This window comes from Trematomus bernacchii, unplaced genomic scaffold (genome assembly GCF_902827165.1).
Source record: "Trematomus bernacchii unplaced genomic scaffold, fTreBer1.1, whole genome shotgun sequence".
NCBI lineage: Eukaryota > Metazoa > Chordata > Actinopteri > Perciformes > Nototheniidae > Trematomus > Trematomus bernacchii.
The window spans coordinates 6,359,155-6,380,688 of NW_022987641.1; the positions used below are offsets into that span (position 1 = coordinate 6,359,155).

The 21,534-nt window shown below is 41.0% G+C and overlaps 1 protein-coding gene across 2 annotated transcripts; it reads left to right on the forward strand.

Moving 5' to 3' along the window:
- Positions 1 to 1,040: 1,040 nt before the first annotated feature.
- Positions 1,041 to 13,543, forward strand: igf1 (insulin-like growth factor 1). 2 transcript variants are annotated; one of them, XM_034133666.1, is made up of 5 exons: positions 1,041 to 1,237; positions 2,554 to 2,713; positions 11,747 to 12,003; positions 12,472 to 12,507; positions 13,302 to 13,543. In XM_034133666.1, exons 1-5 carry the CDS (start codon positions 1,190 to 1,192, stop codon positions 13,359 to 13,361), a joined length of 561 nt encoding a protein of 186 aa, XP_033989557.1. In that variant the 5' UTR covers positions 1,041 to 1,189; the 3' UTR covers positions 13,362 to 13,543. The 2 variants fall into 2 exon arrangements, with proteins under 2 accessions (XP_033989557.1, XP_033989558.1); XM_034133667.1 differs by having other exon boundaries at positions 1,233 to 1,314.
- The last annotated feature ends 7,991 nt before the right edge of the window (positions 13,544 to 21,534 follow it).

Below are 21,534 nucleotides of genomic sequence, written 5' to 3' on the forward strand. Positions count from 1 at the left end.
CATGTTTAGTGCTTGGATGAGTGTTTATTTGCCGTCCCTGCTGAAAACAGGTCTTGTTAAGCCCCGCTCCGTGCGAAGCTGTTTCCTGTCATTGCTGGGGCTTTTTTTTTTAGCTTGGCACAGTGGGAACATGGGGCCCTCACCTTAACATGTGGCTCTGCACAGCGGGGGCCATCAAGTGTTTGTCAGCCCAGGAGCAAAGCATCCGGCTATAGTCTGGCATGCCAAGGAGTTGGCTGGAATCTGAAAAATATGAGAAAAATGTCTTATTGGTCACATGTCTTTTGTTTTTCACACTTTTGTTTTCAGATCCCTCGGTTCATGAAAGCATCACATGATCACATCTGATTTGCAGGTAAACCTTCATATTTGGACTTAATTTCAACAGAGAAAACAGAGATTACTTAATTTCTGACTAGAAATTATAAAGATAAGGTATAGAAAATCAGCAAATATTGCATAGAAGAACAACGTTTAGACAGAACAAGACTTCAGACTAAGCTTTTCTGGCTATATCTGCTTTATATTCTCTATAGGTATTTTTAATTAAATGTTATATCTTTGTACTCGTTTTAAAAAAAATATATTGAGATTATTTTATTATATTTATTTTGTATTGAAGTTGTTTTTCAAACTGTTTCAATGGCTTGTTATTGCTTTAATCATATCAGACTTTGGATAAAAGGCTGTGCCAAATTACGTACAACAACCAGCACTCTTATGAAAACCTCCAGCTCGCCTTTAACTTCTCCTTTCAGCGCATAGTGTGTGAGTGTGAGTGTGAGCTGCTGCTGGTGGGGCAGCACCGCTTTTCTATCTACATCTGAACTACTAACCAAGTCTTAGAGAGATCAAAATTCAATCCCGTTCTGAGAAAAAAAGAGAAATGACGTTATTTGAATATGTGCCCAAAATCCTTAATGAATAACTTAGGACGAGTAGGAGGCAAATGCTGCCCCAGCTGTTTCCTGTTGAAAATGTCTGTGTAATGTAGATAAATGTGAGGGATTTTCTCTAAATCCGTCTCCTGTTCGCTAAATCTCACTTCTCCAAAACGAGCCTGCGCAATGGAACAAAGTCGGAATATTGAGATGTGACATTGCCCGCATCTCATCCTCTTTCTCCCCGTTTTTAATGACTTCAAACAAGTTCATTTTCGCCGGGCTTTGTCTTGCGGAGACCCGTGGGGATGTCTAGCGCTGTTTCCTTTCAGTGGCATTTATGTGATGTCTTCAAGGTAACTTACCTGCTTTCCTTTGTATATATTCACCTTCACTTGCTCACTATTTGCACACAGCATCCTCAGGTTTAACTGTAAGAATACTTGTTTCAGTTTCAGATCATTTCAATGCTTTTACATGCATGACAGATGCGGATTTATTTCGATATGTTTAACCATTTTATTCAGTTACAGAGAAACTGTGCTGCATGCGTTTAATGATGTTTTATTCTAACTAGAAATTGTCCCTTGTGCTTTAATTGACTTTTTTTTGCTGTTGGAGATTTTGACATGAATCGTGCATGAGTTTTACTGCTCGGATGAATGGGTTTTCATCCTCAGAGCTTCTGTGCGCTCTTTTTCTCCAGAAAGTCTTAATGCAGCTCTGCAACTTTCACATAATTACTGCTGAGTCTGCATTATTAAGAGCTTAATATCCAACCTTAGGCTGCGGGGTTAAGACAGAGCAGTTTAACATGAAATACTTAACGGCGTCGGGACCGTGCGGTTTGTGTTTGGATGCAGATGGATAGTGTCCTATGTTTATTCGTTTTATTATGTATATTTGACCCACTCAGCTTCGACCGGGTTTTGCGGGAGAGCCGTTTTCCATCTCCCGGAAAGATCCCTGGCGCTTTTTGCATCTCTTATTCTGCTTTTTGAATTTTGACGTTTTTAGTTCAGTTCTGTGCGTAATAATGCGCATACAGCTGGTTTTGGCAAAGGGAAAACTGCTGCCTCATTACTTAGATTTGATTAATGATATATTTTAAAAGGTTCTTGATTAATATTGATTTGTATTACCATATGATGACATATACAGGGGCTGAGTGGCGAGATGATAAGATGAAATGTGTCTTTTCAATTTGGACACGCTCTGCTCGTTGCGCACAGGCGCTCCGGAGCATCAGAGCTGCCCAGCCTCTTGTTTGACTCTTTGACTCTGGCACCAAGTGGAAGTTTGGATTTAAGTCATTTTCCTCCACATCTCCAAACCCCTGTAAAGTTACCATCTGTGGCCACGGACACTTTTATTTCTTCTTTTTATTTCTTTTTTATCAGAGCAAAGTGGAAGTTAGGGAAACGAGGCTTCAGTTCACTGGGAAAAACCTTATGTGGGAAAATGTTGTGTTTCACCCTCTGATGTGTCATTGAGCAAGGCACTGTGCCACCAACGATCACAGCAGATAGGTTCAGTGGCCAGCAGTGTTATGTGACAGCTTAAAAAAAACATGACTTACACTAAATTAAAGTTAAATCTGTCTGTGATGATGATGCTCTGTGTTTAACAGCAGTGGAAATGTTAAAGCTGTCCCTCTGTCCCTGTGCTGCAGAGTGCGATGTGCTGTATCTCCTGTAGCCACACCCTCTCACTACTGCTGTGCGTCCTCACCCTGACTCCGACGCCAACAGGGGCGGGCCCAGAGACCCTGTGCGGGGCGGAGCTGGTCGACACGCTGCAGTTTGTGTGTGGAGAGAGAGGCTTTTATTTCAGTAAGTGCACCTTTTTATTTATTCATAAAGGTTGGCTGTATCTGTCCCAGAGCTCTCCACCTCCAGCGAGCTCATAAATAAAAAAGCAGCCAGTTTGACATCTTGTCTTGACTTTCCCTGCATTAATGTTCCCTTTCTTCCTTCAATCATTCCTCTTACATCCTTTCTTAAAGTTCACAGTCATCCCTGCACATATGTTGTAATGCTTCATTCTCATTGATGGACAGCTAACCATATTTTGAACATGCAAATGTTAATGAACTATGGAATAATCATAACACCTATATTATTGGTGGCAAATCACAGTTTTGCCCATGGGCAAGGAGCTTTAAGTGGAATTTGGCTGACTATGTCAAAAAAAGGGGAGGGGTAGAAACTAAATGTTGCAGGGAAGTTTTTTCTTCTTTCCACCAGAGAAGGGAAAGCAACCCAAAGAAAACCCTCCACCAACAATCCAGGATTTAAATCTCAGATTTTTCCATTAATGGTACAACCAAGCTTAGAGCAGCATAGGATATATGGAGCTACGGAGGTTAGGTGCAATGTTCCACAGGCTGCCAGTGTTTGTCCGGACATGTATCCCGATCCCTCTGTCAGAGACTAACAGAGTGATTGTACATTAGCAGTATAGCTGGCTCACACACAACAGGGCTACGATTTATAACCTCATTATTCACATTTCTTTGGCTGACCTCCATCCAATTAACCCAATTTGCATTGAATGTCCTGGAGGAGCGTTGTATCTCCACGAAAGTCATTTTAAAGTTCCCATAATAATTGATTGTCCCGGTGACTTCCGTGCAGCTTTGACATAAAAATCCATTATTAATGGTTTGGTTTGGGCCCAAAGTTATGAAAGATTTTCCACATGTGGTAGACTTTGTCAGCTGCCAATTTCAAAAAGAAAAGAGAAGGAAGAAGATATAAGATTTCTGTGGGAAATCAGCAGCATCTATAGTTTTATATTTCCAGTAATTGATTGCTTTCACCGGAACCTGAACCTGAACCTGGAGTGGTTTGAGGATACACCTTCTGGAGAACCTGGTGACTGATGGAGGATTAGGGGCCAGGAGGGGGCCAGTCTTTGCCACAGTACAGCAAGGAAATGAATGTAGTATTGGCCCCATGTAACCTATAATAATGCAAATCAAACGTCAGTACAAGCCAAAAACCTAAGTACATTTTATTGGCAAGATGATGACAAAGTAGTCTAGCCATCCTAGCTTTGTGAGACTGTACTGTATTGTACAGTGGAGCTTGAGCTAAATGCTTATAAGCATAGCATAATGTTTTGTGGGATATCAGCCATAAACCAAAGTATTTATTAAATCTAAAATATTGACTTGATCAGGGTGTTTTAGGAACATTAAATGGATCACCAAAGTTGATACAGTTCATCATGAAGTGAAAGACATTTTGTTTAAATCCAACCTGCAGACATTTCCCTCAGAACCTATAGGTGCTGCCATTATCATCCTCTGGGACCATGAATGTCTGTAGAAAGTTTCATCCATCTAGAGTTATCATCCACTAGATCTATCTTAAAGCCCACAATGACCTTCATGGCCTTGTGAATCCTTGACAGTCCATTTGGGTAGGAACTCCAACCAATCCAGTGCCTGCATGTTGCTCTTGATTCTTGGCTTTTCAGTCCAATTCTTTCATGACCCCTCTGTTCACCTCTGTACTCTCTGACCGTCTTTGTTAGTATTTCATCCACAAATTTGAGCTGCTCTCCTTTCCAACACTTCCTGTTTGGCTCAGGCTTTTTACCCCGTCTAAACCCAATTGGTTAAACTTTTTTCCTGTTGACTGGGCCTTTGCAAATAATACCTGCTACAGTCATTCGCACCCGATCATGGTACTGACATAGCTTCTTGTTTCAAGACAGCTGAAGATGTGATCCAACAGTGTGCTCTTGAAGCACATGTGATGGTGACAGCTCTGCTTTGCCTCAGTTGGTTGGATGATCATGGAACCATGATTGTTGGACAATTCCACAAAACCCAAGATTACGTTCAGTGATGTTTTTCCAATGTCAACAATTTAAAAGATGTTTGCTTTCTGCATACTGTTTGGTATGGTGAAGGGTAGGGAAAGATTTTGAAGAAGGTGCTTCACGATTATCCACCACCCCAATGTCCCTGCATGTGCCAACATAAATAGTCCACTACTTTCTGCTTTAGCACTGCATATTGGATTAGATGTACCCTAAATGTTAGTCAAATATAGAGGGAACTCCAAGGTATACAGGCTTGTCACTGCAAAGCCAAGTATATTAAAGTGGTCGATTTGGTTACACAATGTATGTCCAATGTCAACGAATAGTACCAGTTAAAAAAGTAGTGCTCTATATATGTAGCTAAATGTAAAATAGAAGTCTGGGATTATGAATGGGTGCCATGCCGGTTTTTGTGTCCAGTCAACATCCAACCCTGACCCCTGATCAAACGGTTGAGTGGACCATTCCAAAAATTCCACGAACATAGTCTGAAGTTTTCCCAGAATCCTCCAATACCAACGTATTGTCTTGAGGTTGTGTCACCATGCGCCTTGCTGCTGCACCCCCCCCATGCCACTGCCTCGTTCCTCCACCCCTGCATGCAGCTTTTCCAGGACCAGTCAACATCGCTCTCTGCATCAGGCCCTTTGTGCAGTGTTTGCCACATAGTTTGTTGGAGGGCTACCAAGCTGCTGCAAAGCTGCGAGTCTTGTTCATCCAGATGCTGCTGGCAACCCCTGCATGCTGTGAAGTGGTCATGACAGCCTGCTCCATTGCCAGTTTTCTGCCAGTTAAGACTTTTTGGTCTGTGGATTCCCTCTGCTTCAGCATTTCACTTGCATATATGACCATGTTCTGTTCGTGTAAGCTGAGAGACGGTGGAAGACCATGGACTGTTTGATCAAAGAGAGGGTTTTATTGGATCGTGCATAACATTTAGCATCTATGTGTTGCAAGGGTCTTGTCATTCTCTTCTTCAACTTTGGTCAATCTTTTCTTGCTCAATGGTAAATCCCATGTTAATGATTCAAATCTCAGTTTGAAGGTTTCTAAAATGTTCCAAGAAGTGTCTGCAGCTGTAGCGTAAAGCTGATGAAATGTTTGACGAGGTATGAGAGTGTTCAGAGATTGGATGATGTGAGAATGTGACAACGTGTTGGCTACTGCAGAGTTTGACTACAGCTTTGTAAATGTTTCTCACAGGCTATATAAGTATAGCAGTACTGTCCGTATTCATCTCATGAGAAAGTGTTGAATGGAGGCCAATGTTACTCATGAATCCTTATGTAGGATAGACTTCTTAAACAGGAACAGACCTTTTTGTGGTGCATAGAATATATTTGTCTTTGCCGCATTACCTTACACTGTGTAGTCACTGAACTGCACAGTGTCCATCTATCAATGCCACATTTTCCCGTGTTGAAAAAGAGGTGTATTTCACGAACACTCCATCCTTTTTCTGAAAAGACGATGAGGTTTGAGCAGCAGGGTGCTGTGCCCTGGAAAATATGCTGCTCCCTGTCTTCCTCTGTTTCTCTCGCTCTATCATATTCTCTCGGTCATTCCTTTTCCTCTCTCTCGGTCGCCACATGCACCAGTGGCTGTTTGAGTATCTGGATAATCCATTTGTCGTCTATGGGACCCGGCAGCGTAACAGCTTGGCCAACGGAGGCGCACTCCTTTCCCTGAACTCTTCCCCTCAACTCTTCCCCTCCAGTCTGACCGTGTTAAACTTGGCAGCCGTCTGATTGATAATGTGTCCAGAGACAGTGTTGCAACGACAGTGGGCTTTCTGTGCTGAGAGTGCTTTTGCCAATCCACCTTACACATGCAACCAGTAAAATAGCCCACTTGCATTTAGAGACTACAGGTTTCCAACCCTGACAGAAATGCTAAATACTAGTTGGTGGAAATACTTTTTCAAACTGCGGTCTATGAAACTGAAAAAAAAACACAACCGTAGTCAGTTTTTCCAATTATTAGCCTGACCTAGAAATCCTCAGTTGTCTTTGTAATGCTTTAGCAGGCAGGACCTTGGGGTTATTTCACTCCAATGTTCATTCCATGAATCAGATCTGTTATGGGATTTTTTTGGCTAAAGTATGAGGGCTAAGTGGCTCCCAGTCCTAAGTCACTTCATATTTTATCAGTTCATGTTAAAGTATTCATATTTATTCTCGAGTGAACATGAGATATATAATCTTAGGGTTGTTTTCTGTGAAATGATTGATGCTCAAACTCTCTTGAATTACGACCATATGGAATAATCCATCATTTTGGGTCAAGAGCTAATTGTTGGTATGCAAAGTTCAGCCAAATATCATCTCTGGTGAAACCATTTTAGGTGTGTTGGCTTGTACTGATGACATGTGAGTTGAAGGTGGAAAAGAGAAGGAACATTGCCTTTAGCAGCCATTGATGAGATTTCCTCTTCTGTGTTTGTCCCTGTCAATTTTATTCAAAGCCACTGGAGCTGGTGGGAGGTAGAATGTGCAAACAAGAATGTCACTTGCATGCACGCACACATGCACACACTCAAACACACACATAGGTCTTGTCCCTTAGCAGCAGGGGATTATGTGGATTACAGGATGATCAGCACACCCCCTCCCTCCCTCCCCTCCATAGTTTTACACTGGAACTGAACACACGGCGGAAGGCTGAGATCTGAAGAAAGACCTCCTGTGTCCTCTCCATTATGAGAAAAGGTGTCCTTTTCCCATTAAGACCTGATCTAAAAATCTCAGACCCTTCAGTGAATTACTACTTGGCGGAACAAAGAGGCGTCTCTTGAAAAGAACAGGCAGGCGCCCCCCAGACTTAGATCTGTACATTAGCTGAAGTTGAGACTCGAGGGATTTGAGGACACTCAAGGACCAAACAGTACTTTACCTTTGAAACCCGTCATCAGTTTAATCCCACCACATATTGTAGGACATGTACAAAGAAAACCGGGGACGTATCTAGTTGCATGAGTGCAGAGATCACCAAGGTTCATGGTTGATTTCCTGGACCTTTCTGGCATTCTTTCTTCTTAACTTTAGGTGGTCTCATAAATTGTCTTCCATTTACTGCACACTATTGATCCAACACGCCCTTATACTAAAACGATAGGATTGGTTGTTTGCCATGACTCTAATTATTGTACATGTGAGCGACAGTGGGCAAATCTATTGTTTTTTTTGCTGGAACAAAGTCAGGAGATTTGTACCAGCCCACCTGTCCACAAAAAGTTGTTAACCATTTGCATTCAGCAGCCTCGTCTAACTCTGTCTTATAATAAATCCCTTTTGATCTATATTGATAAAGCTGTGACCAACACTGATTCCAGTGCTTTGAATAACATTGTAGTGGCCCATTAGTGTGAGGAACACGTCACTCATTCCATAAAGTCTTTGTGGTACTAGTGATAAAGAGGTAGTTTCCAGTACTTTAGCAGCACTTAGTCCCTTCCCTGCTGTAAACTGCTTGACACTTCGCAGGAAGAGCAGTGTACAGGCTCCAAGAATCCACTGGTTTTTATTGACCATGACCAAGCTGTAAAACTCAGATGCTTTCTGTCCCACTCTGGAATGGGGGAATCCAGCCATCTCTCTCCAGTGCCGCTCCTTGGAGGAATGAACACTATGTGTGCTGAGGCTGTCAAACACTGAAGCAAAAGATGTTCGATGGAGCAGTGGAGTGGCATCAGATGAAACACTTAGTCTAAACTACATTTGACAGTGGGTAGTTTTCTGTTAAAAGGCTACTGGCATTCCACTTCAAAGGCATACTCTTTATAGTACTAAGCATTTTGAAGGTGGTTCTGAAAAGCCTGCTCATATGGGTGACAGTTATAGTCAGCTTGGATTCTCAGTGAATACCATTTCTTAACCAAAACATTTTAAGAACATAAAAAAAGATCTATAGAACACACTACTGGAGCATAAGACAGTGTTCATAAAACATCCTAACTCATTTTGTTGGAGAAATACTGTTTTCTCCACTCTTTGGGTTTGTTTAATGCACTGATACTATGTGTGACTCTGCACTGTGTATGACCTTGCAGCTGCCTCTTCTTGTGATAGGAGGAGGCAGGGCATTTCAGGTTGTTGATATTTATGAGAGGACACATACTTGTTGTCTCTTAAATATCTCATGGGGCAAAGAGCAACAGTGGCATGAAAGAAGTACGTGACTCTTTCCAGAAGACGTCGCAGATGTCCCCGTCACCTTTCCGACACCTGCTGATGATATTAGCGCCACCTCGATTTACGACTTTGTTGTTATCTATCTCCGTGTTTTGGACTATATAAGCCTGATGTTTTTTGCTGTTCCGTTGAGCAACATACCCCATGTGTGTGAGTTAAACCATATCCTTTGTATGTGATTTAACTCTGCTCCTTCTTGCAAGAATAAACTAGAACCTGATTATTGATTCTCAACCTGGTGTCGAGTGATATTTTGATAACACATTTTTAATGGCAGATCCATCAGAGAAAATGCAATGTCATCCAGCATTTTCTCTTACTCAACGTTTGCCAAAGTACATTATAACATCATCTGCATAGGTTCTGCATGGATCATTAAAACACATGCATTCATGTAAATACAGAGGATTACATTTTTGTCCCCATGTTGACTCTTCACATTGTTAAAATAAAAGGCACTGTCAGAAGTGTTTTGGCTTCCGACAAGCTGTCAAACTCAAACATGTTTCGTATTTAGTAATGCACTTCTATAACACTGTTGGACTCTTCATTCCATGTCTCAAGCTTCAAGTTACAACAGTTACTTCCGGTGGTGCTTCGTATTTTTTGTACAGAAATAGTGCAGAACAGAACTGCATATTACGTAATGCTGCATATGGTTTGAAAGGGTACAGAACGTTTGCCATTTCTCCCCTACAACATAGTAAATCATACATGTAAGAGGACAGAAATCCACTAACTGCACTCTGCATCGTCATGATGGCTTAAATGCTGACACACGCTTTCTAATCTGACCCGAAACCCTCCCTCATCAGCGTGCGTGCATCCCTCATCTAGAGTCCATTTCAAACAGCAGGGGGTCGCGAGGCGGGAAGCACTGGCAGAAAAGGTTGCTTGGCCTTATTTGTTTTACAACAGTCACAACCACAGCCCTCTTTTATGAGGGATTACAGCTGCTATCCATGCTATTGAAGCATTTAAAACCTTGCAAAGCTTTTAGACCTCATTATTATATGCGTGATTTTCCCAAACCTGCCCCAGCTGATTATCCTACATGTTACAACCGGTGCCAGCTGATTTGTCTCTCCCTTCCAGCTGTTTTGTGCAGCAGGGTTGCAAGCTATTTCCAGAATAATAGCAGATGTTAATTTGTAAGGCTTTATTGGGAGGAATTGCCAAAACAGGCCAGGTAACAAGGCATGGCCCCTCTTTTGGCTTTCAGCAGACATTATATAATCGTTAGCCAGGGCTCAACTTCATGTTTCTCTCTTTCTAAATCAGGTGTTAATATATTACATACAAAGAAAAACTGCAGGGAAAAAGAAAGAATGACAGTGGAATACCTGGCATAGTCAAAAGCTGAATAAGATTTTTGTCATCTCCATATTTCATTGAATACATCCCTTTTGGCAGTTTGAGATCTGTGTGATTCTGTTTCTTCCTGTTCCCTAAATAATGCAGGTGCACAATGTATTTTTAGCATCATTCTACCTGATGTGCAACACGAAAGCCTCCCTATTGCCCCCCTTTCCTTCCCTCTCATTCACACCTCCATTACCTTCCACTCTGCTTTGTGTCTGGGGGTCCGAGGAGAAAGATGCTTCTGTTTCTGAATGAAAGCTTCTCTCTGTCCAGAACAACATTGTTAGGACAAGGCAGACAGAGAGCAGCAGTTAATGCACTTTGTCAGCACTGGCAGGCTTCTGAGCCAAGAGCTATTAACTCTGAGAGGGAAAGGCATTTCCTCCTTGTAAATGCCATATTAAATTATTATTATTTTATTTGGTAACAGCGAAAAGCCCATCAGGGCTATATTGCTCAAGGTGAGTAGGGAATTGTTAATGGAGAGTCTGCGTTTTTCCAAAGGCCACCAACAGAGGGTGGGTTTTGGGGGGTAAGGGAGTTGAAAGAGGAAGTGAATATTTGCGTCATGGTAACTTGATGTGGCCACTCAGTTAACTAGAGTATCACACCTTTAAATAAGGTTTTATACATTCTTTAAGTGATAATATACATAAAACATTTCCACCTCATCTCTTACTAAACTTGTACACACGCTGCATCATGCCACCGTCTTTGCACCCATTTTCTACCAGAGAGGCTCCAGGGGGCTAGGGCTTCTGCCAAATAAAAATGTGAATGAACAGTGCGGCAGAGCCAATGGGGGTGAGGCCTGCAAGACTGCCTGGCTGTTTCTGCAGGTTGATCAGACCCAGAGGGCCTGTGGTTTGGCCCCGCTGGACGAGCCTCTGTGTAAAAGATACCTGGGCCAAAATGGCTGAGCGTGATTTTCTCAAAGTTTGGGTGACTGCGGCCCCTTTTTTACAGGGAAGCAGCTGCCAAAAAAGTGTCCATAGTGTGCAATGTGATACACTGTAAACTATACGTGGAAGAAATCCATGTCATTAAGGCTGTTCATACATCAGAGGAATCAGACCCTGACCTGGCCATTATCACTGCTTTATTACAAGCATAGGGTTTGGCCACTAGCCACAATTAGTTTGATTAAATCTGCTAACCCTGATAGAGCAATGTAGAAGTAAAAAAAATGATCTTAAGTTGATCTCTAAAACCCCTTAGTAACTGTTGCTATGTTTGTTAAACTTTCTGTCATAATGAGATTTACCACCGAAATGTCTTGGTACATTTAGAACAAAGAGTTCTGGACTTCAGCAAAAGCAAGACTTCAGACAAACAGGTTTTCAGTCCAATCAATCATTCACCCTCACATTGGGGTTTTGTAATAATACCATCAGAACAATGGGCAGTTTCCATAATCGCCAGCTTTGTATTTGCCCAAATGTAACTTACTTTGCTCTTTCTGCTGTTCCTCTCAAACAGGTAAACCAACAGGCTATGGCCCCAATGCACGGCGGTCACGTGGCATTGTGGACGAGTGCTGCTTCCAAAGCTGTGAGCTGCGGCGCCTGGAGATGTACTGTGCACCTGTCAAGCCTAACAAGGCTGCCCGCTCTGTGCGGGCCCAGCGCCACACAGACCTGCCCAGAGCACCTAAGGTTAGTACCGCAGGGCACAAAGTGGACAAGGGCACAGAGCGTAGGACAGCACAGCAGCCAGACAAGACAAAAAACAAGAAGGTGAGCACAGCATCAAACAGATATACTCTGAAAAAATGTACTCTTCAGGAAATGTGTAAGAAAAATAAAATATGAATGTTTTGTTAGCTTCTGTCGTAGCATGCATACTTGATATCCATTTGTTTTCTTTCTAAGGGTTAGATGAAGATTGATACCACTCTTTTATCCAATTGAATAGATAACCTAACCCAAAGCTTACAAATTGATAGTAGGTAAAAACGCCTGGCACTTTCTGATATTGCCTACTAAGGCTAGCTGTTTCCAGTCGTTATGCTAAGCTAAGCTAACTAGCTGAAGGCTGTGGTTACAGTGTTTATTCAGCTTTAAATTGGAGTGGTCTCAAACTTCTTATCTAATTCAGTTACTTTAAATGGTCAGTAAGTAAGTTCAAGTTTGCTACTAACTTGCTGTAGGCCTATAAGTCAAATGAATACATCTAATCTAAATATCTTCCTTTTCTTTCCACAGAGACCTTTACCTGGACATAGTCATTCTTCCTTCAAGGTATGCAAGTTGTTGGCTACCTTTTTTGTACATGTTATTTTTTAGATCTCCGTTCTGAAATCTTTGTCTCTTGGCCCGAGAAAGACAACGTGAGATCTAAATGCAGACTCTGTTTCATCCTCGAGTTGCAAACCTGCAGGAGAGTGTGATCCTTTTAAGATTCCACTGTGCTTTTTACCCTTCTCTCAAAAAAGAAAACCATTAGCAAGAGACAGAACTAAGTGGTTTTTGTGGTAGACCCAGTAGCACTCCTGCTCCCCAGGCAGAATTTCCACTCTGCTACTGTACATTATGTGCGGAAATTCTGGCGTCTCACCATAAACAGACTGACACATGCATGGTCCAGATATGAAGCCTATCACCTTCAGTGCATATCTGTGTGCAGTGACTTTCAAAGCACTCATCTCTTTGTTAATCTTTTCATTACCCTCACATTTGTATAGTTTGTTTATATATTTTTTCCATTTAAATATTGGAACTAGCAGTTATTCTCATGGCCCATTATTCTAATGGCCAATTATTCCAATGCCCAAAAATCTGAAGAATGTCTCATTGGACTGACATTTTATCCTACAGCTTGTTATCCTGATAGCAAACTCTTATTGCTTCGCAGGCCAATTATTCAAAAGTTCCTGACTTAAGGAAAGTACTTACCTCTGTGACCAAGTATTGTTTTCACCATCCAAAGATTGTAGATACAGAAACTCCTACATCTGTCCCAAAGCCTGCTTATTTTATCCTGTCTCTACGGTGTCTCTGTTCAATGTCTAAAATGCGTTTCTCTTTCATTGCAGGAAGTGCATCAGAAAAACTCAAGTCGAGGCAACACGGGGGGCAGAAATTACAGAATGTAGGGAAGAAGCGAATGGACAAATGCCCAGCTGCTTGGGAAGAGAGAAGGGAGTGGCCTTACCTGGTACCCCTGTGGAATGGTTCACTGTAAAACAAAACAAAAATGATGCTAACAAAGGTCCGGAAAGCTCTTAAAAATGATTAAAACCTGAAAGCTAAGCGGTGTTTAAGGGTTTGATGAGGAATCTTGTGATTATTTTATACACTGCACCATTCCATATCGGGAGGAATTCTTTGTTAATGCAATGTAAAAGACTAGTTTAGCTGCTGAGACACAAACAAGAGCTTATTATACCTCCATGTGTTGGCTGCAGCATCCCCTGGCTTCAGAAAAGGTTGGAATGGATCTTAGCATCAGCCAATCAGAGAGCAGCAGGCTGTGCTTCTGAATGAGTTGTCCATCCTGTCCCCTGAACTTAACGGAGGTAAATTCATTCAGTCTGAGAGAGTGGATTAATTCACTCCTTTGGTTTCACAGGATACTTTTTCACCGGTCATAACAGTTACTACCCCAGTTAACATCTGATTATCTTACCGTCAGAGTTTTTATGCAGCATGAGAATTTGTAAAATCAAGGTTTGCTTTAAAGGACAAAGACCAGGTGGTTTACTTTTAACATTTAAACATTGTAATATTTGGGTCAAATTAAAATCCCTAATTCTTAAAGTCTAGCACAGTGTTTCTGTCAAGGTTAAAGGTCCCTCGAAATCTTCAGGAAGTGTTACAAACCTGAAGATTGGGTGTAAAATTCCAAAACTTTTATAACTACAAACAAGCCCAATTGGAGAGGAATTTAAGGAAGATTAACCTGAAGATAAATTGATATTTAGTGTGTTGGCTATTCATTAAATGGTGCTTGTGTGGTTTTAGAAAGGGGTCGTTCAGTGGACTCAAAGTGCATTGGACATACGTCAGTGGAATAAGTGGAATTCCGATAATCAGGCAAAAATGTTTGTTGTGGCCAAATCAAATTTTCTGTCAACAATCCAGTCCCTGAGTGGAGGCCTGTGTTCAAGGTTAAGTCATGAAAGTTTAGTCACGGCAAGTCAACAAGCTTTCAAAAAAAGAGTAGAACATTGTTCTGGAACAATATTTTCCCAAATCTGTCAACACCTGAGTTTGAAGCAAAAGAAGGTGAGGTTCTTCCAATAGGGACAAAGATGGGAGGTTTAAAGATAGATATCGATCTTGGGCTGATATATTATGTTAGTTTCGATAGGGCGAGAAACGTGTTACTTCAGTTGTCGCTTGGACTGCATTACCTGCCATTACGGCTTGAGAACAACAAAACTCCACAGCATCTGTTGCAAAGTCCACCTGAAAAATCAATTGAGTTAATATTGCAAATCAAAATGAGAAGTCTCCCTGGAGATATGAGATACAGCACGCATTTAACAAACCCACAGACAAAGCACACACAGTGTAAATGAGAGTTGTGTAACTGTGAGCAAGAGTCAAACACACACACAAACACACACACACACGTTTCATGATAAGCCAGTTCTAAGAAGTCCTTGCATGAGGACTGACCGCCCCGGCTGTTTGCTCAAGCCTCCATGCAGGTTTAAAGTCACAAACCGCCCAAGACATCTCATCTCTGCCTCCTCTGCCTGTGTATAATCAAACAGTACTCCCATTTATGTTATACCTATGCATCGCTATCATTCATTGTACATGATAGTTTCATATAATAAAACTGTATTAAGAATCCTATCCACTGTATAATGGTGCTATTTTGTAGTTTGTTACTTGCAAGAGATGGCTAAGTCGGACAGATGGCAGGGCTTACATTGGAGGTCTTCCCTTTTGCACAGCCTTGTGGCCACCATTTTAATAGTGTTTTATTTTGTAAGCTGTTTAAGTAAGGTAGTAGTGTAAGCGAGTAAATGTATCTGTGTGAAATCTGTGAATGCATGGAGATAAAAAAAGACAAGAAAATACAATGTTGTGGTCCCAAGAAGGCAAAATGCTATTTTTTCTACTGTTTTTGAATTATTTTCTCAATATACATCCCTTATGCCAAATAACTTGACAAAAGTACTGTGAACTGTGATTCTTCCAATTGTATTGAGATTGATAAAAGTCATGGTGTGCTTTTGTCTGTCCTAAGATGTGTGTTTACATGCACCTCACTGGAAGCCAAATCATTGATTATTAAAAACACTTATCGCGAGACTACACTACTTTTGCTGAACAGTGGCCACTGTGGCTACAAGTTGTAATTATGATATACGTGCAAATTAAACTTGCCTCTATTTCCCAAGATCTTCATGAGTCCGACACCAATATGTTATCTGTGTCACGCTAACCTGTAGTGTAACAAGAGCACAGTTAGAGAAGAGCTATAATGTCAGCCAATTTACTTATTAATATTGCACAGCGTTTAGCTTAAAAAAAATATTGGGACAATTTGGAAAATCAGTCAAATTAGAAGATTAGAAGCAATTTCAGATTCCTCTGTTTAACACAAGATTTCAGCCAGCAGCCGGTTAGCTTAGCTAAACACACAGATTGGTAACAGGAGGATCATCTAGTTTTGCTTTGTAGAAATGTCAACAAAATACGCCACATGGTGTCGTTTTTACACCTCAGTTGTTTTACTTACAGATTTAACAAACACATTTGTAGATTAGTATGTACGTTGTAGGGGTACTGTTTGGCAAGCTAGCCACGAGAGCTATCCCGCTTGTTTCATTCTTTATGCCAAACAAAGCTAACTGGCTTCTGGATGTAGCTTGATATTGTGGGCTGAGTCCTAAAACACGGAAATTATTAAGCATTTTTTACTAAACATTTTACTATATCAGTTAAATGACTAATATTTTCAACGATCAATGTGAAAAAGTCTGTTTTTATCTGTCAACATAGGAATTTGCTAGTTTACTTTTGTTCTTTAATTATTTACAAATTATATAATCGACATGGCAGCTGAAATGTTAACAAAGTTGCTTTTAGAGCCATTCTGGTTCTCGAAGATTTTCAGATATAAAGTACAAACCAAATACTTTTTAATAGAACAAAGCCTCAGTCAGCATTAATATGCCATGAATCAAATCATTCAATATCAATTGAAGTACAAAGTGCACTGCAGCTACAAAACGCCCTCCAAAAACTTGTCTCTGGTACCTGAAATATAGCTTATAATGTCATAAATAGCAAGGTTAGCCAGACAAAAGTCCTTCTGTGTGTCTGATATAGCTACAGCAACCAACTTCAAATGATGTGACTATGATTCAACCATTTTTGTTTGTGACCTGTGTGAAATAATGATCAATACATTTTAAAAAGTGGTACTGAAACATTCACAACTCTTTGAGGTGTTAAATGAGAAAACATAATTTCCATCACTGTCCAAGAAAACTGTTTGATTAGAGCGCTGTTATTTTTGGTGCTCTATTGCCTTCTGTAGAAAAAAATACTGACAAATTGTTCACCATTCCTGCTGAATAAACCACTTGTCAACATCACATAAATGCCTGGAGAGTCTTTTTTAATGCAGCATGTACATACGCTACATATTTTCTGATTTAAAAGGACGAAATTACTGACATTTCACATTGAAATAAGTATTCGGGTCCTTTGCTATGACACAGGTGCCTCACATTTAGCTTGATTATTGAGCTGTTTCTTCACCTTGATTGGAGTCCACCTGTCCTGAGTTCAACTGATTGATCAGGCACACACCTGATTATATAAAGGCCTCACATCTGATTATTTAAGAGCACCCTATAGAGTTGTCTATCAGGCAATACTCAACATTAGGGGAAAAAGGGCCTTGTTAAGGGACGTGACCAAGAAATTAAGTTTAACTGAGCTTCAGAGCTCCTTTGTGAATGCAAGAAACTTCCAGAAGGACAACCATTCCTGCAACTCCTTCGTGAAAGACATTGGAAATCATGTTTGAGTTTGCAAAATAGCTGTTCAGCTTGTTGCTTTATACCCCAGAAACTTTTCAATCAATTTGCACAATCTGAGATGAGGTGGGAAATTAGTTTAAATGATTTTAGTAGAAGGCTAAAACATAACAATGTGAGGGGGTTCAGCTCTATGTGATTCCACTGCACACTTTTAAAATCACCTTGGAATATCATCCTGTAAAGCAGTGATACTCAACCTGGGGGCCACATTTGGTTCAAAATAGCAGCCAAGTGGCATGCTGACCATTTTCTTATGCAGAATGAAAATTAATTGATTTGCAATGCTAATGTTGTGCTTTCAATGTAAATACTATGCCCTGAGTGGATTAAAAAGCATAAAAATGGACTATAGACTATATCACTTGCCCATGAGCCCCTTTAATTTTGTGCAAAACAAGTCAAGATTCCCTGCTCCAAAGGCATATTATGCAACATCACACACTGGTAAACTCTACAACCTTTATGAACCCAAAGCTGAGGTTTTTCTCTTAAGCATGTGCAAATCTTTTAAGAAATCTTTGCCATATGAAGCCGTAATTCAAGCTGAATCTCTGTGCATCGTGCACTGTGAAGCTGAGTGTGTGCTGAATGACAAAGTGATACTTCCTAAGAGGTGGCGGGGTCTGCCAAAGCAAACACAGCGGGGCGTGGTGCTCCCAGAGGCCGGAGCTGCATGTTCAGCTCTTTGGAGGATGCTCGCAGTGACAGCACGGAGCTCTAACTCACTCACTGTCAGCATTTTTTCTCAACGGATGAATGTTGGACAAGAATAAAACCCTAATAAATTATCTCTCTGGCCGGCGCACAGCAGGCGGCGGATATCAAAATGTGGAGCAGCAGCAGGGAGGTTGGCGAGGTCCCGGCCATCCTGGATGTTATTTCATCCGTCTCTATGGCTAATACAGAATCAATTATCTCACCCTAATGGTCCAATTGCAGGCTGCAAGCTTGCAAGATTTAGAGTTCAAATAAATCTGAGAGAAAATGTGTGCAGAGAGTCCTTTCCAGTGGCGAGTAACCAAGCCATCACAAATAAGCCAAAATATAATACGGATGTTTCGGTATCATCCAGTTGTAATTATAATAAAATACAAACCCCAAAATGTCTTGAAAATGCTCTGTTTATCCTCTTATATGTGCTAATTTTGGATTACATGGTGACTCAATAAGTGCAATGCAATGATGTTTTAAGAACCTCAAAACCACACTGAAAAAAACAATCGGTTTCCCATTGATCTGCGCACACTCAGGATACAGTGCATCTGAGGACACAGATTTTGGACCAAGCTTTGAAACACAATCTCTCCACATTCTTCAACTCCTCATCTTAAGCACACAATTGTCTTTTGAATGACCTTGTGGTCTGTTTTACTACACTCACCAATTTCACTACTTATTCTTTTGGTTGTTTTACAGGAAAAGTGGTTGTAAGGCTTCATCAGTCTTCAACCATTCATTTTTTTGAATTTTGTCAATTCAGCATTTGTTTCTTCACAGAAACTCTCAAATCTGAAGGCTAGCATCCAGCGTTGGCTTGTGACAAGAGGATCATTACAAATTAACAGGTAGCTGTTTTTATTTTTATTTTGAGCCAAGGCCAGATGTAAAAGGAAACAGACACACCTTGAGTCCAACAAGTGCACCTTGAGCCTCGTGCCACAACGGGATGTGAGGACTTTGGTAAAAGCTTCTGTGAAAGACAAAAAAGGAAAGTGTTAGTCCAAACCATTGGAGGAGATTCTCCCTCTTTCTCAATTTCAGTCGACAGTGGAAATTCACTGAGGCTTGATTATAGCAGGAGAGAGTGTTGGCTCAGCTGTGTGCTTTAAGAACCCATGATGTCAGAGCCTTATTTTCCTTGGAGGGACTCTCATCAGCTGCATTGTTCCAGGAAACCATGGCCTGTTCTCTGGGCAAAAAAAAAAAAAAACTGCCCAAAATGTGGTCCCCTCTTTTGCACCCGCATCTCTGCTGAATGCAGCACGCTGGCCTCTGGCACAACTCAAGTCTCCTCAGCAGTAACACACAGATATCAGACATCATGCGCGGAGCATCAGGGCATCACATTTCCTTCTGCTGCGCCACTGTTTTATATTTTCAATTAGAAGACAAGTGATAAAAGGCAGCATGTCAATACAGGGAGAGAAACATATATGTGTTTCCCACTGATCATTATAAAACATTTCTTCTACTGATGTCATAGAGCCCATACTTCTAAGGTCTCTTGGTGCATAAAAGCTGTAGGTGGTGTGATTAAAACACAGCAATGGCAACTGACAGGGGATGCAAGCAGCCAATGAAGAAAACTCCCCTGCAGCTTTCCTCAAATAAAACATTTGAACCATTTACGATGCTGAATCAAATCTGGACCAAATTACAACGCATACAAACAAGACCAAATATGAATAAGAGACAGCGCAATCAGTAGTTAAATAAACTTTACTGGCACACGTTGAAGATTTTGCAAGCTTTGTTGTGGAAACATAAAGATTTAGAAAATAATGTTTCTGGATACCCACCGATTTCACATCTGTTGCTCATAAGATTATTTGAATCTTGGCTTTTTTGCTAATGTTCTTTGTTAAAGAATTATGGTAATGGTTTCTAAGAAAATTCAGAACATGGAGAAATCACCGTTACCAGATTATGTCCTTCACCACGGCTCAAAGTTCATTGAATCTTCCCCGAGTATGCAAAGGACGAGGAGCCAAGAAGCTTTGGATTTGGAGGCATTGACTTGTCTGCTGTCCATATCAGTACGTTAATGCTGCCTATATCAGGAGAAATATGGGAAAATGGGAAGGGAGATTATCAGAAGGAGAGAAAGAGCGAAAAAGGTTACAACAACAGAGCATGAAGCTCACAAGTTCAGTTGTGCTTCTGCTGGAACGGCCGTGCCCCTGTGGAGTCAGTTCAGTTCTTCAGTAGAAGTCCTCGCCCTCCAACAATAATACTTACAAAATAAAGGCTGACCGCTCCAAGTAAAATCACTTCAGCTGAGTTCAATAGCTATTATTCATGCCCCGGCTCTCCATCCCCTGTGCTACGGCTCCTGTGATGTTAATAAGGTAAGCCTTTTGAGCCGCGAAGAGCTATGTCAACATTAAGGCCCTTTGGTTTCTGCTTGCCTACGCCTTAATATTGTTAGCTGATGATGGTGTGGGAGCTTGTCGATCAAATGCTCCCAAGGCCTGATTACAGAGCTGAAGCATATCACATTCTTATTTAAATAAATAGTTAGTAGTAGGAAATATGTTTATTTGCCTTCTTGTCGAGAGTTAGATGAGAAGATTGATTCAACCATCAGTTATAGTATCTCAAAGCTCTCCAATTAACATCTTCTATCATGTTTGTTTAATCTCTACTATAACAAGTGTAGCCTATGCCATAAAAAGAGAAACATCTTCAACCATTCTAACGCCTCTGTGACGCTATCCTCCCGCCCCGCACATTTCCACTGGATTTTGTGGCATGGCTTTTCTCAATGTGACTTCTTTTTGGGGGGGGGGGGGGGTTCCCCATTAGCTTTATCCAAGGGTTTGGATGCTAATATAGCCACATTGACAAAGCTAACATTGTGAAAAGTTGGTTTTAAGCAGGTGTAATGTTATCTTTGTTCACCAGTGCAGTTTAGCATGTTAGCATGCTAACTCTGACTCTCAATTGGCATTTCCTAAAATGTCCTTTTAAATGTATTTTTCTTTTATTGGATTAGTAAGTTATCTTTGCTCTCAGCAGCGGCTAAGGTTTAGAGGCTTTCATTCACGTAAATGACCTTTGTGGATGGTTCATTGTAGGGTATTTTTAAGCCATGTACATTCAGACGATGCCTTCCAGAGAAAATTACATTCTTTAACTTATGAAAAGGAGTCTTTAATTCAGCTCTGTCAGTGTATGTCCTCTCACCTGCTGGGTTCTTTTCAGCATGTGGATTTTGATGAAAAAGATTGATGATTATTTCCTGTCCTTTGACCTGATGTGAGCCTTCTTGACGCTGCTCTGTGATCCTTTGAAAAGTACAGCCCTCCATGTTTCACCACCATTATCCATTTGAATTCATCACATCTCTAAACAGACACAATAGAGCCATTCACCTTCTTCTCCACGAAGGAACACCTATCAATGAAATGACATGACCTTTAATCTTCCTGTGACCTTCGGCTTTGAAGACGGATGCACCTCTGCAGGAGACATGACGCTTTCTGACACTTAACAGTTATAATTGTAAGCAAAGAACCCTCTCACTGAAAATATAAAA

Excerpts from the sequence above, each read along its gene's own strand:
- igf1 (XM_034133666.1), top strand. The coding sequence starts at position 1,190 with ATGTCTAGCGCTGTTTCCTTTCAGTGGCATTTATGTGATGTCTTCAAG. Across the intron at positions 12,004-12,471 it reads ACAAGACAAAAAACAAGAAG|AGACCTTTACCTGGACATAG; the intron begins GTGAGCACAGCA and ends TTCTTTCCACAG. Across the intron at positions 12,508-13,301 it reads ATAGTCATTCTTCCTTCAAG|GAAGTGCATCAGAAAAACTC; the intron begins GTATGCAAGTTG and ends CTTTCATTGCAG.